Source organism: Micrasema longulum, unplaced genomic scaffold (assembly GCF_059751315.1).
Source record: "Micrasema longulum isolate JH-2025_06_02 unplaced genomic scaffold, ASM5975131v1 h1tg001080l, whole genome shotgun sequence".
NCBI lineage: Eukaryota > Metazoa > Arthropoda > Insecta > Trichoptera > Brachycentridae > Micrasema > Micrasema longulum.
In genome coordinates this window covers 113,641-126,526 of record NW_028278268.1, presented here as the reverse complement: position 1 = coordinate 126,526, position 12,886 = coordinate 113,641, and the positions used below count along the sequence as shown (strand labels likewise).

The window sequence follows — 12,886 nt, the reverse complement described above, 5'->3', positions numbered from 1 at the left end:
AAAGGTAATATTGAAGTCTAGGCATCTACAAGGCTTATGACCTGTCAATGGCTGGTTTAAGTGGCCACTTTACACACTGTGTAACATTTGCCATTCTGCCTATATTTGAACATCTATATTCCTTCAATTATTTTATTTGTTGATGTTTGTGAAGTTAAAGAGCTGAAACCTTTATTTATGCGGGTGAGATTCATCTAATTGAATTATTTCACCTACATACTAGGCAACGCCTGAAAATGTTATTTTTTCAATTTCTATACTTCTTCATAGACCAGGTAATTTATCAACAATATTTTGAGTTTGTCCAAATTTTTGTAGACAAGGACTGGATTCAACTCCCTGGGGAGCTGTTTATATTAACATATTACAACAGAGATGAAGAACATTTAAGAAAAGGTAATATAGAAGTCTAGGCATCTACAGGGCTTATGACCTGTCAATGGCTGGTTTAAGTGGCCACTTTACACACTGTGTAACATTTACCATTCTGCCTATAAATATAGAACATCTATATTCCTTCAATTCTTTTATTTGTTGACGTTTGTGAAGTTAAAGAGCTGAAACCTTTATTCATCTAATTTCTTTATTACCTTTTCTTAAATGTTCTATATCTCTCTTGTAATATGTGATTAAAATAATAGTTTTATTTTTATAATTCAAGTTACGGAACATGTTACAGAAAATAAAGATTAATAAGCTTAAGATGTATAAACATAGGAATAAACGTATTTGTTTATAAATTACCTTAAATCAAAACTATTACTCAATGGGAAAGGGGGAAAAAGAGAAAAGAGGAAAGGAGGAGAGATTAAGGAAGGGAAAGGAGATGTTTCTTCAGACGTGATTTAAATGAAGATTTTACTGTTAATGGATAGAACAAGTTCGTAAATAAATAAGATTTATTATTTTATGCTTCACAGCAGGTCAGGAGGCTTAAATACGGTGGTGCATTACAACACAGAACACCCGGACTTAAGTAATATCACATTTTATTTTTGTGTTATCACCGGGAATCGAACCCTGAATCGTCCGCGCGTGAGTCAAGCATCTTAACCAGCACACCACGCAGACCGCCCGTTTTCTTAATAAAACAAAAAAAAAATTAAAAAATAAAAAACCCCTCTCCCCCTTATTTTAAATTAGACAAAATGCAAAACTAGAAGCGGTTAGTCGTAAATGAATAGCTGGCGCCTAACAAACCCTTGAAGATAGCTTCCAATGTTTTTATAATACATTTTATCTTTCTTATTTTTGTTCGATTGCAAATATTATTTTTTGCTAGTATTTTTTTTTTCATTTTATTAAAAATTAATGCCAGCAATTTTTATAAAAAAATTAAATATATGTAAATAGGTAATATTATAATTGTATATTTTACATTTCTACCCCTCTGATGTGGATGCTGGCTAAATGATGAGTGGAATCTGGATTCTGAAATACAGAACTTATGCTGGAAATAGGTACTATAGTCCTTAAAATGTAACACGATTAGAATGACAGTTGTCAGAAAAAGTGACGACATAACTTTGTAGTAACGTCAGAGTAGTTATTTATATTGACACACGAAAAATCATTTGTATCTGGCGTGTTAATTAATGTACAAAATCAGCTTTCAAATTTAAAAAAAAAAACGAACTAAACCTAATTATTAACGACGTTCTTACAAGGTTACATCATTTTGCAAAAACGTAAGAGATGGACAACTCGATCAATGTAAATTGATTGAATAAAAAAATAATTCAATTGATGTTGTTCATGAAACAAATATAAATGTCTCACTTTCTGGTGAATAATTGTGTTAAACACACTATAATAGAATTGTTTTTGCGTTTTTATATCAATTTTCGGAAATAGAGTTTCATGATTGCATGAAATAACTAATAAAATCGATTTGATTGATCATTATCAGTAATTTGCCATCACTAATGAAATCAGTTTGACCGCTGTCTTGTAATCAAGCTATATTTTAAGGACTATAATTGCTTTGTCATAATGCTATTCTTGAAAGCCCCCCGACAATTTAATTATAAAGACGAATGAGAAAGTGGCAGCACTAACAAATGCGTATTTATCTATGGCCTATGGCTTTTATTGCTTCTTGTCAGACTTCTTCCGTTGAATATTTTGTGTATGGAAAGAAAATGTTTTACTGAAACACTACAACATTTAGAATTATTATTTGCCTTTGACGTAACTCACATCTACATGTTATTAAATATATTTCATATCCATTTTTTAATGGATTTAAAAAACATATTGTATAATATATCTCAAATTCGTGTTTTGGCATTGACAAGCGATAAAAATAATTTTTAAATAATGTTTTTAGTGAAACTTCAATTGATAATGGATTAAAAAGAAGTAGTTATATTTGTTGCACATTTGTTGATACGCCCTCATCATAACATTGATCAGTGTAGCTAACGCGCTACCAGCGTCGTGTTGTGGTCCCGCTGCAGTCACTACGCACACGTCCCGGTCCGCTGGTTGTAAGGCAGTGGAGGCTAGGCGATCTTGTTGACTCGTTGAGGCCGGAGATGTCCTCAGAAGGGCCTCTTACTTCAGGTTGAAGTTGCCGGTTCCCGTGGTCAGGAATCCGTAGGGAGAGAAGTCCAAAATCCAAGTCCAGGGTGAAGCGAAGGTGTCAAGCGAAGTAAAGTGAAGTCGAGTAGAAAGCCGGGTTGGGGAGTAGCGAGTAAAAGCAAAACGTCGGAGAAGAAGTGATCGTTTATTTTCAAAGGTGCATGTTATATACAGTTCGCGCTACGTGCCCCACCATTCACCCTGCCGAGCGGGCCTAGCCGTCGCATGCCGCGCGGAGAGAGAGAGAGAGAGAGCGACAGAGAAGGCCGCCTGCCCGCTCTATCTGTCTCCCCCCTCCAGTTCTCACGGCATTCTAGCGGCGGCAGCGCAGCGCGAAACAATGAACATTTAAAAATACCAACTTAAACTAATTTACAAACTAAATGCCTATTCTAAATGCCTCGGTATGGAAAAGGCTACCCCCGAAAGTGACAAATACTAGTCTTTATTAGAGGGCAGCTCATTTCTAACACATACCGAGATCCCTAACTAACACATCTAGCGCGATGGCGGTCCCTACAAGGGCCGCATTCCATATTGACGTCCATCACAATCAGTGTTGTAAATTTTACGTTAAAATAAAACAAAAATGCCTAGTCGTCATTCAAACATGAATGCCGAGAGTTTTACAAGAAGGAAGTTTGACAGCTGGAGTACGATGTCGCATTCGATTGTAAATGTTGAGTGCTTTGTGGCACGGGTGGCTGTTACTCGTCGAATTACGGAAGTTGAATACGATTCTAAAGACGTACAAGTCCAGCATAATGCTCCAGAATTGAAAATGCAAGACCAACCTTTCATCTAATGCAGAAACTCCTGGGCAACCGAGATCTGAAACTGAGCAGAAGATGGAGATCAATAAAAGCTTATGTGTTGATAGTGTTGCTCAACAATGAACAAAATTGAGGCTTTAGAATTTTGGATGTGCAGAAGAATGCTTCGAATCTCATGGACTGGTCGTTTTTCTTTCACAGATAACATCAAACGCTATAATGCGATCCGAAACGTCGGTAAATAGTACAAACGACACACGGCACACTAACCAAGAAAAACTTATTGTGCTTTATTGTTTGAGAAATCCTAGAGCTAGACCTTTTGCGTGATAGGCAAACGTACTGACCATTACACCACAAGGCCGACGAATGTATTTAAAGTATTGAAATGTATTGGAATGTACACGAACGAATACACGTTATATCCCAATCATAGAATTAAGAATAGTCCAGAAGGAGCGTAGAATCATATTTGAATACATCGGAATGTGTCAGAAAATCTCCCCACTATGCCCCACTTTCGCCACGCGCATTCATGATAGCACCGCGTAATGTTGCACGATGGGAAAAAATATAATCATAATACAAATGTAAGGTAAAAAAAAGCAATCTTTTAATTTCTCTAAAATTTTATTTTGCACGCGGAAATATTGATTGACACAACAAAGTAGATAAGTAAAGGGTCATTTAATAGGAGTAATTGAATTTATGAACTTTGAACTTTAAATATAAAACAAACTTTATTTTACATAAAACGGATATTTTTGTATCACGTTAACTAATATTTGATGTTTTAAAGTTAATGTCGGTCAAATGTCCACTACAGAATTGTTTAATCCGAGGTCTAATTTTTATTAGTTCTCTCATTAGATAAGCAAAGTAGGGTAAACAAATTTACTACCCTGGCAACACTAACGAAATGTCCATTTTGATTTCTTCGACAATCTGACAGATAGAAAGATAATTCAATTTTTAAATAATGCATTTGCTACTTACACATTAATTTTCCAATTCCACATGAAATGTGATTCCATCCTGTTTCTTTAAGATTCAGAAGTATTTCTACACTTCAAAAGAACATAACACGGCATAGTTGAATTCAAATCAGGAGTTGCGTACTAAGCGACGTTTACAAAGAAACTAATGGGTCAACACGTAAAACGACTATTTTATGAGTAGTAGTCGCCTTCTGTTTGATACTCGTGTGCAGTTTCTGGGCTATTCCTAATTCTTTGATCCCAGTACAAATTTTGCATAATTGCTTATTTTTACGGAAATAAAAGTTTCGAAAGGATCAAATAAAACCATTATCCCAGTCAAGCACTAATAGATAACCTGTAGCCATAATTTCTATTTGTTTGTGGATTGTCTCTTAAATATCACATTACATTTTATCTGAGGCTCTACTGTCAAATACCAGGGATGCGCGTCCTCGTCCAGCGGATAATAAATAGATAAATTACAATATTATTGAACCACTAAACGAATACTTTTCTTACAAATCGCCGCTAAAAGTAAGTAACAAATATATATTTGATTTGTAGCAAGCACCAAAGCAGGCCAAAAGTTTCAATTGCAGCGGTTAATTACCGCCAGTCATAGAATCAACAATAGTCATGAAACTGCATACGCGCATCAAACAGAAGGCGACTAAACTACTCTTAAAGGAGTAGTTTTGCGTTTTACCCATTAATTTCTTTAGAAACGTCGCGTCGCTCAGTACGCAACTCCTGATATGAATTCAAATATGCCGTGTTGTATATTTTTAAATTGTAAAAATACTGCTGGGGTCTTAAAGAAACAGGATGGGATCACATTTTATGTGTAAGTAGCAAATGCATTACTTAAAAATTGAATTATTTTTCCTTTTGTCAGATTGTCGAAGAAAACAAAATGGACATTTCGTTAGTGTTTCCAGGGTAGTAAATGGTTTTTACCCTACTTTGCTCATCTAATGAGGGAACTTATAAAAATTGGACCTCGGATTAAACAACGCCGTGGTGGACATTTGACTGACATTATCTTTAAAACATAAAATTTTATTTCACATGACATAAAAATATCCGTGATATGTAAAATATTTTTTTTTTTATTTTTTAAGTTTAAAGTTCATTAATTAAATTACTCTTATTAAATGACCCTTTATTTATCGATTCTGTTGTGTCAATCAATGTTTCCGCGTGTACAGTCAAATTTAAGACAAATTAATAAATTGCTTTTTTTTAAATATCACTATCTTACATTTGTGTTATGATTACATTTTTCGCGATCTGAAAGTGTGGTAAAGTGGGGGTTTTTTTGGACGCAGTCCGATGTATTCAAATATAATTCTACGCTCCTTCTGGACTATTCTTCATTCTTTGCGGCCAGTCTTGAGTAGTCATATTAAGTTCTCGTGATCACATCGGGAATCGGACGCGGAACTTCCGTGCGTGAGGCGAGCGTCTTAGCTAGAGATAAATTCTTCTGCTCCTTGCGTCTCGCCTCTGGCGTGTGCGCAGCAGTGTTTTGCTGTGGATCGATTACAATTTTTGCTGTTAATTCGAGACTCGGGCACGCCTTTACATGACGGGAAACTTTTTTATTGTGTTTGGTTTTCATTGAGTTTTAACCATCGAAAAAGGGAATGATTCCAAATTGAAAGCTTAAATTTGATGTCTACTGTGTTCATAAAGTGTCGATCACAGAAAAATACAAATAAGAAATCATAGCATTTTAAAAATTGATTTATTGATTCACCGATCATGATCATGTTCGTAATTTATTATCAATCCACACAATGATTAAATAATATAATTATTATTACATGAATTTATGAACTTGTTGGAGCTTTTAAGGTTGAACCCGTCCTAACCCTACATTCGTTAACTATATTCAGGGTTACAATGTTCATAAACATGTCTGTAAATACAAATTACTTTTAAGGTCACCTAATTTAATAATTACGGGAGATATTGAAAAAATCTACATCAAAATATTTAAGGTTCATACAGTAGACACTCTTTATAAAATAAATTCTATAATACAAAAATATATTTAAAAAAATTAAAAAGAATTTGAAATGAATAAGTCACTCAGATACCAACATAATATCAAAATTCCTAAATTCCACACAAGTCATGGTCAAAATAGCTTTCTATTCAAATGTGTAAAAAAATATAATAATCATCCTAATGAAGTAAAAACTATGAAAAATAATATATCAGTAAATAAATTTAAAGTTAATCTTAAGAAATTTTTTGAACTCGTGTAAAAACAACATTAAATTTCAATTAGTATGAATGTATTATTGTTTAATGGTTTTTATTTATATATCCTATATTTTTATTTTTCTTTTCATGTACTCGTATTTAAAATTATATAAACTCTTATTAATAAACAACTAAAACAGTGTAAGTCACTCTCCAAGCACAAGAGTTAGTCTTTTTTATGGAGAGTTACAGTGATAACATTTACGAGATGTGGAAAAGTAGATATGTTTAGAATTTTACAAAAACATGTACTTTTTATGAAATTTATGAATAAAAAAAAAAATATTTAAAAAAAGATTATTAAGAAAGAACTTTTATTTGGCATTAAAACATAAAAAACAATTTTAAAAATCAGAGCATTCTAGGCACAAACTACAGCGATGTTCTATGCACATTGCACGCCGCGCGCTGTGACAGTGTTAATACTTAAGGGTGTATTAGAGACGTGTGTTTATGAATCTAGGGTTACGCCATAATAATAAACAGGGGAAAAAAAATCATTTATTCATAATTTGAATCATTTTTAGGATATTGATCTGCAGAATTAATTATCAAAGTTATGGAAATAGCTTTCGTGGATATTAAGATTGAACCAGGGAACGGCGATGTAGGGGATATTCTCCATACTGGAGAAGAGGCGCCATGGCCTTACAAAAACGAGGAGCTGGATGTTGCTACCGTGAAAGCTGAACCGGGGACTAGTGATATAGAAGGAGATATTCTCCATACTGGGGAAAATAAGTTTTCCCCTTACATAAGCGAGGAGTCAGGTGTTGTTACTGTGAAAGCTGAACCGGGGACTAGCAATATTGGAGAAGATATTCTTCTTACTAAAAAAGAGGTGTCATGGCTTTACAAAAGCGAGGAACCAAATGTTGCTACTGTAAAAGCTGAACCGAGGACTAGCGATATCGAAAGTGATATTCTCCTTTCTAAAGAAAAGGCGTCGTGGTCTTTTAAAAGCGAAGAGCCTGGTGTTGCTACCGCCAAGGCTAAACCAGGGACCAGTACTGACCAACTTTGGATAACCAGTGGTATAATGATCCACACAGATGTGGATATTGATCATCCTGACATTAAACAGCAATGTTTGGATTCCTCTCGTCACAATGAAATCGCCGCAAGTAAGTAAAACTCCCTTCCACATTGTCTCCTCTGAGATTTCACGTTTGAACTATAAAATTGCACGATTGTTGACACGAGGCGGCAGCGGACTTGTATCATTTATGCCGTCCATCGAAAATATTGCAACAATGGATAAGTAGGTTATTAATACGGTGTAGAAAAATTAATATTACGTTTCTAAAAGTTGTAGCTTTCTTTAATTCAATTTCACTGTTTTTTTGCCACTCTTATCTTTTATACCTGGCAGAAAAACGAATTCCATGCGGATGCGAGGCGAGAAATAGCGGGGGGTGAGGCCCAAGGACTTCTACGATATTATTTAGCGGAGTGGACTGAATGTAATTTTAAAATTATATATTACAGAATGAATTGTTCACTGTTGTGATTATTTCTGTAAAACTTTTAATTGTAAAAGGTTCATTGAACCGTTAATATATAAAAATAAAAAACAATGCATACTCACATAATTTGCAACCAATACCTTTGAATTATTTAACTACTAAACTGTTTATTGTTTGCGGTCTTATTTGCTTCCGTTACTTTATTATAAGATTTACGTTCGTTATTTTTATTTTTGTTTCAGGTTCACAAGTGAGACAGAAATATTTTGCCTGTTCCGAATGTCAATACAGGTGTCTAAAGAAGAGCAGATTGGCATCTCACATGTTCACTCATACCGCTGAGAAGCCATTATCTTGCTCAGAGTGCCAATTTAAATGCTCGCAGAAAGGTGCTTTAAAGTCGCATATGCTCACTCACACCGGTGGGAAACCCTTTTCATGCTTAGAGTGCAAATTCAAATGTTTACGAAAGAGAGATTTGAAACCCCACATGTTAACTCATACCGGTGAGAAGCCATTCTCATGCCCTGAGTGCCAGTACAAATGTTCACAAAAAGGGCATTTGAAATCACATATGTCAACTCATACCAATGACCAACCATTCGTATGCTCAGAGTGCAAATTTAAATGTTCGCGAAAAGATAACTTAAAATTACATATGTTTACTCATACCGGTGTGAAATCATTCTCATGCTTAGAGTGCCAATTTAAATGTTCGCAGAAAGGTTCTTTGAAATCACACATGCTAACGCATACCGGTGAGAAACCATTCTCATGCTCTGAGTGTCAATTTAAATGTTCACTTAAAAATCATTTGAAATCGCACATGTTAACTCATACTGGTGAGAAACCTTTCTCATGCCTTGAGTGCCAATTTAAATGTTCACGAAGAGATAATTTAAAATTACACATTTTAACTCATACTGGAGAGAAACGATACTCATGCTTAGAGTGCCCATTTAAATCTTCAACAAAGAATAATTTGAATAGGCACATGTTAACCCATACCGGTGAGAAACCGTTCTCATGCTCAGAGTGCCAATTTAAATGTTCGCAGAAAGGTGCTTTGAAATCACACATGTTGACTCATTCTGGTAAGAAACCATTCTCATGCTTAGAGTGCCAATATAAATGTTCGCAAAAGAGTAATTTGAAATCACACATGTTGAACCATACCGGTGAGAAACCATTCTCGTGCTCAGAGTGCCAATACAAATGTTCTCGGAAAAGGGATTTGAATACACACATGTTGATTCATACTGGCGAGTAACTATTCTCGTACTCAGATTGTGGAGATACGTCATAAGAAAAGGGAGATTTAATTAGTCACTCATTAAATCATATCGGTGAGAAAGTTATTGCTGTGAAATCACTTAAAATGAACATTGTATCAAACCTGTAATAATAATAATAATAATCACCATAGTTAAATAACAAAAATTACAATTTCCTTATCTACTACATACAAACTTATGTAATAGATTTCCCTGGATTTTGTCTAGTCTGCCTAACTAGGTACAACCTGTTTTAAGGCAGACATTTTTATGCAAAAATAAACAATAACATGACTTCGAGCTCGACATAAATTTCGAAACCAAAATGCTTGATTGTGACGTGAAAGCGTGTTTGGATAAACGTAAAAAATTGATGTAGCTTTTCATTGGTAATAGGTACTTGTTTTTGGTTGAATTCCAAAACTTTTAATAATTAATTTTCAAATATAGAATTCTTTTTGCGAATGTCAAACTCTGCTCTTCTCTCCAACAGGGGTGTACTTAATTTAGGAATACGATTTTCAAAACTGTATTGAATATCGGTTGATATTATTTTTGTATTACCAAAAATCCTGGAAATAGAAATAAATGAGTTAAAATTGTAAGCAATTTAAAAATATAATCTGATTGGGATCCATAAAAAACGAATGTTGTTTGTTAACATTAAAAACATTTTTTTATACACAAAAATTAACCACTTACCATTTTTTTATAATTCATTCTCGACGAATGCAACCCGGTGAGCGATAAAAAAAATCATTTTGGCTCGTTACTTTTTTCTAATTAATAAATCGCAGGTTTTAAGAGCTATAAATATGCTCGTGGCAAAGATCTATATTTCACTGAAAACCGGACGTAAATTGGTCCAGTAGTTATTCAGTCCGTCGAGGACACATATACGAACATTGCCTTTTACATATATAGATTAGATTCTAAATACCTATCTATCTCTATGACAACCGTCCGCCTTCAAAAGATGATGGTGATGTATACTAAACTTGAAGACCGGAAAAACAGATTTTCCGGTGACTGTATTGTCCTATACGAGACCAACACAGTCAGCCACAAAAGCAAAAAGTAAAGGCAAAATTCTCCATGTCTCGTTTACAGACATCTTTCAATCGCAATCGCTGACCACCGTGGGATCTTTCATTTATTTTATAAACATAAATGGAAAATCTGCCTTTTACAAACATTTATAATACTAACATATTTGGCTTAATATATATATTTTTTTAAAACATGAATTACCTTATACCCAAGATTTATTTTTTAAAAAATTAAACCAAAAATTATACAAGATTGATATAAAAAAAAAATAACCTAATAATTATACAGAATATTCAGTAGAAAGTTTAAATAATAAAACATTCTACAGTAAAACAACAAGAAAATCTTAAGCACTGTTTCACACAGCTAGGTAAAGTGAACAAAAAACTGTAAATATATATATTATGAAATGCATGATATATCAATATGATTACCATTCACCATCTTTGAAAAAGTTCAAAAGGTTTGTTCTATTGGAACAATACCCTACACTAAATATATCAGATACGTGGGAATAACTATTGCCGAGTTCATGAAGTCTATTTAATACGGCATTACAAGTATACACTGTCCGTGAATTGTTGCTACAAAACGGTGGCACCTGTCTAGTCATTCTTCCAGGCACCCTGAAGTTGATGAGAGATAATAGTTCAGGGCAATCCCATATTGAATTTACAATTTTGAATAAATTTAAAAGGTCTATAATTATTCATTTTTCTTCTATGGTTAAGTTTTGACAAATTTAATGTTTTTAGTTAAAAATCGTAGTTTAAAAATTCATGACTGATTCTAAGTTTAAAATTTATATACCGTAAGAATTTTTTTTGGACTTTCAAGAGAATTTTGGTGACAGTTGTAGTAAGGAGTCCATATTGTAGAATTATACTTTAACTGGCTTCTCACTAATGAAGTATACATCAACTTCAAAGTGCCTATGTTTTTGAATTCCTTAGTCACACGTAACATGAAGCCTAACATTTTTAGAGATTTACTAGTTATATTATTTATGTGCCTAATAAAGGATAATTTTTGATCAAAAACGATACCCAGGTCGCGCACCTCAGAAGTTGGGCCATATTTTAGCATCACAAAGCTCTCCATACATAATATCTTTCAGTATTCGGCCAACCTCCATTCGGCTCACATGACCGAGCCATCGCAGGCGTCTTTCTTTTAAGATCGCCATCGCCGAAGACTTCCGAGTACGGGTTAGTATATCTGCATTTGTCACTTTGTTCTGCCACGTCACGCCAAAAATACGCCGCAAACATCACAAATAAATAGCGTTGATTTTCCTTTCTTGGCGTCTGTAAGTGCGCCAGGTTTCACCGCTGTATAGGAGCGCGCTGAGTACACAGGGTTGATAAACTTGTACTTTGGTAAATATGGTAAGTTTATCATTTTTACAAACTCTGTCTTGGAGCTTTCCAAATGTGGTAGCTGCTTTTTCTATTTTATAATTGATTTCCTATTCTATGGTTGATTTCCTGGCTAACGAACAATCTCCAGACATTGTTGAACTGAAGTAACAAAACTTTGAACAGACCTGCAGTATTTGACCATCGATTTTAATTTCTGGTCTCTAATCTGTGTCTTGCCTTAAAACAACAGTTTTTTCAAACTTAATTCGATAGCAAAATTTTTACACACTGCCGCTGTTAAAAACAGATCCATGCAAAGTTGTAGATCTTCCTCGGAGTGCGCAATAAAAGTAGCATCATCCGCAAAAAGCAAATCTTAGATGAGCATCTGTCTTCTTTTAGAATTAGTTTGTTGGTTTCGTTTTAATATTGGTTATAACCTACTTCCACTAGCTATTAAAACAACTGGAAACTAGAAAGTATTCAAAAAGACTATAAAAATATGGATGAGGGAGCTAGGTAGAAGTAAAATGGAATGTGTCTCATTTGCCCAAACAAATATTGAATCGATTGCTCCACAAGTGTATAGCATATGTGAGATTTTTGTTCTTTTTTTTTATTTTTTATTTATTTATTAAATCATACAAAAATTTTTTTTGTACTCCCAGGAGTTAGCACAAACTCATTTTGGGACAGAAAAATATTTACATATAGGTATGTTAACAACAATAATATAGCAACAAATAGTAATAAAGTAACGAGTAATAATATGTACATAAAAACTGAAATAAGATAGCAAGCAAATATATGATACAAATTATACATCCGCTTGCCATCCTTTAAACAATCCATAGTAAAAATTGAAAATAAAATTGTTATATTTACATATTGCAAAAAATAAATATTTAAGGGAAAAAAGAACTGTGCGTTCATTGTGCGTTTTGTAATATAAATAATACAGATGTAATAAATTAATTATAAACATAAATACACAATGTTTAAAACTCTGAACATTTTGTTAATTATTTATGTTTATTAAATTAATCTTCTTTGTTTATTCGCAAATGTAAACATATTTAAAAAAAAGAGTAAATTGTTAAGTGTCCTCGGCATGGGTTACCCCAGTAA

General features: G+C 33.7%; 1 protein-coding gene and 1 long non-coding RNA gene across 2 annotated transcripts; one reads left to right on the top strand and one right to left on the bottom strand.

Annotated features, from left to right (window-relative positions):
- Positions 1-2,709: 2,709 nt before the first annotated feature.
- On the bottom strand, positions 2,710-4,435 carry LOC148277124 (uncharacterized). The gene is made up of 2 exons (XR_015823577.1): positions 4,353-4,435; positions 2,710-3,420 (listed from the first exon to the last, which is right to left on the bottom strand). It is a non-coding gene; the product is annotated as an uncharacterized LOC148277124 (long non-coding RNA).
- Positions 4,436-4,759: 324 nt separating this feature from the next.
- On the top strand, positions 4,760-9,513 carry LOC148277123 (uncharacterized). Its single transcript, XM_088233264.1, has 3 exons — positions 4,760-4,870; positions 7,135-7,731; positions 8,316-9,513. The coding sequence occupies exons 2-3, from the start codon at positions 7,167-7,169 to the stop codon at positions 9,341-9,343; spliced, it is 1,593 nt and encodes a 530-aa protein (XP_088089390.1). The 5' UTR covers positions 4,760-4,870; positions 7,135-7,166; the 3' UTR covers positions 9,344-9,513.
- Positions 9,514-12,886: the final 3,373 nt, after the last annotated feature.

Bases quoted from the DNA above. Each gene is read 5' to 3' on its own strand.
- LOC148277123 (XM_088233264.1), top strand. From the start codon at position 7,167: ATGGAAATAGCTTTCGTGGATATTAAGATTGAACCAGGGAACGGCGAT. The intron at 7,732-8,315 runs GTAAGTAAAACT...TTTTTGTTTCAG, and splicing joins TCACAATGAAATCGCCGCAA to GTTCACAAGTGAGACAGAAA.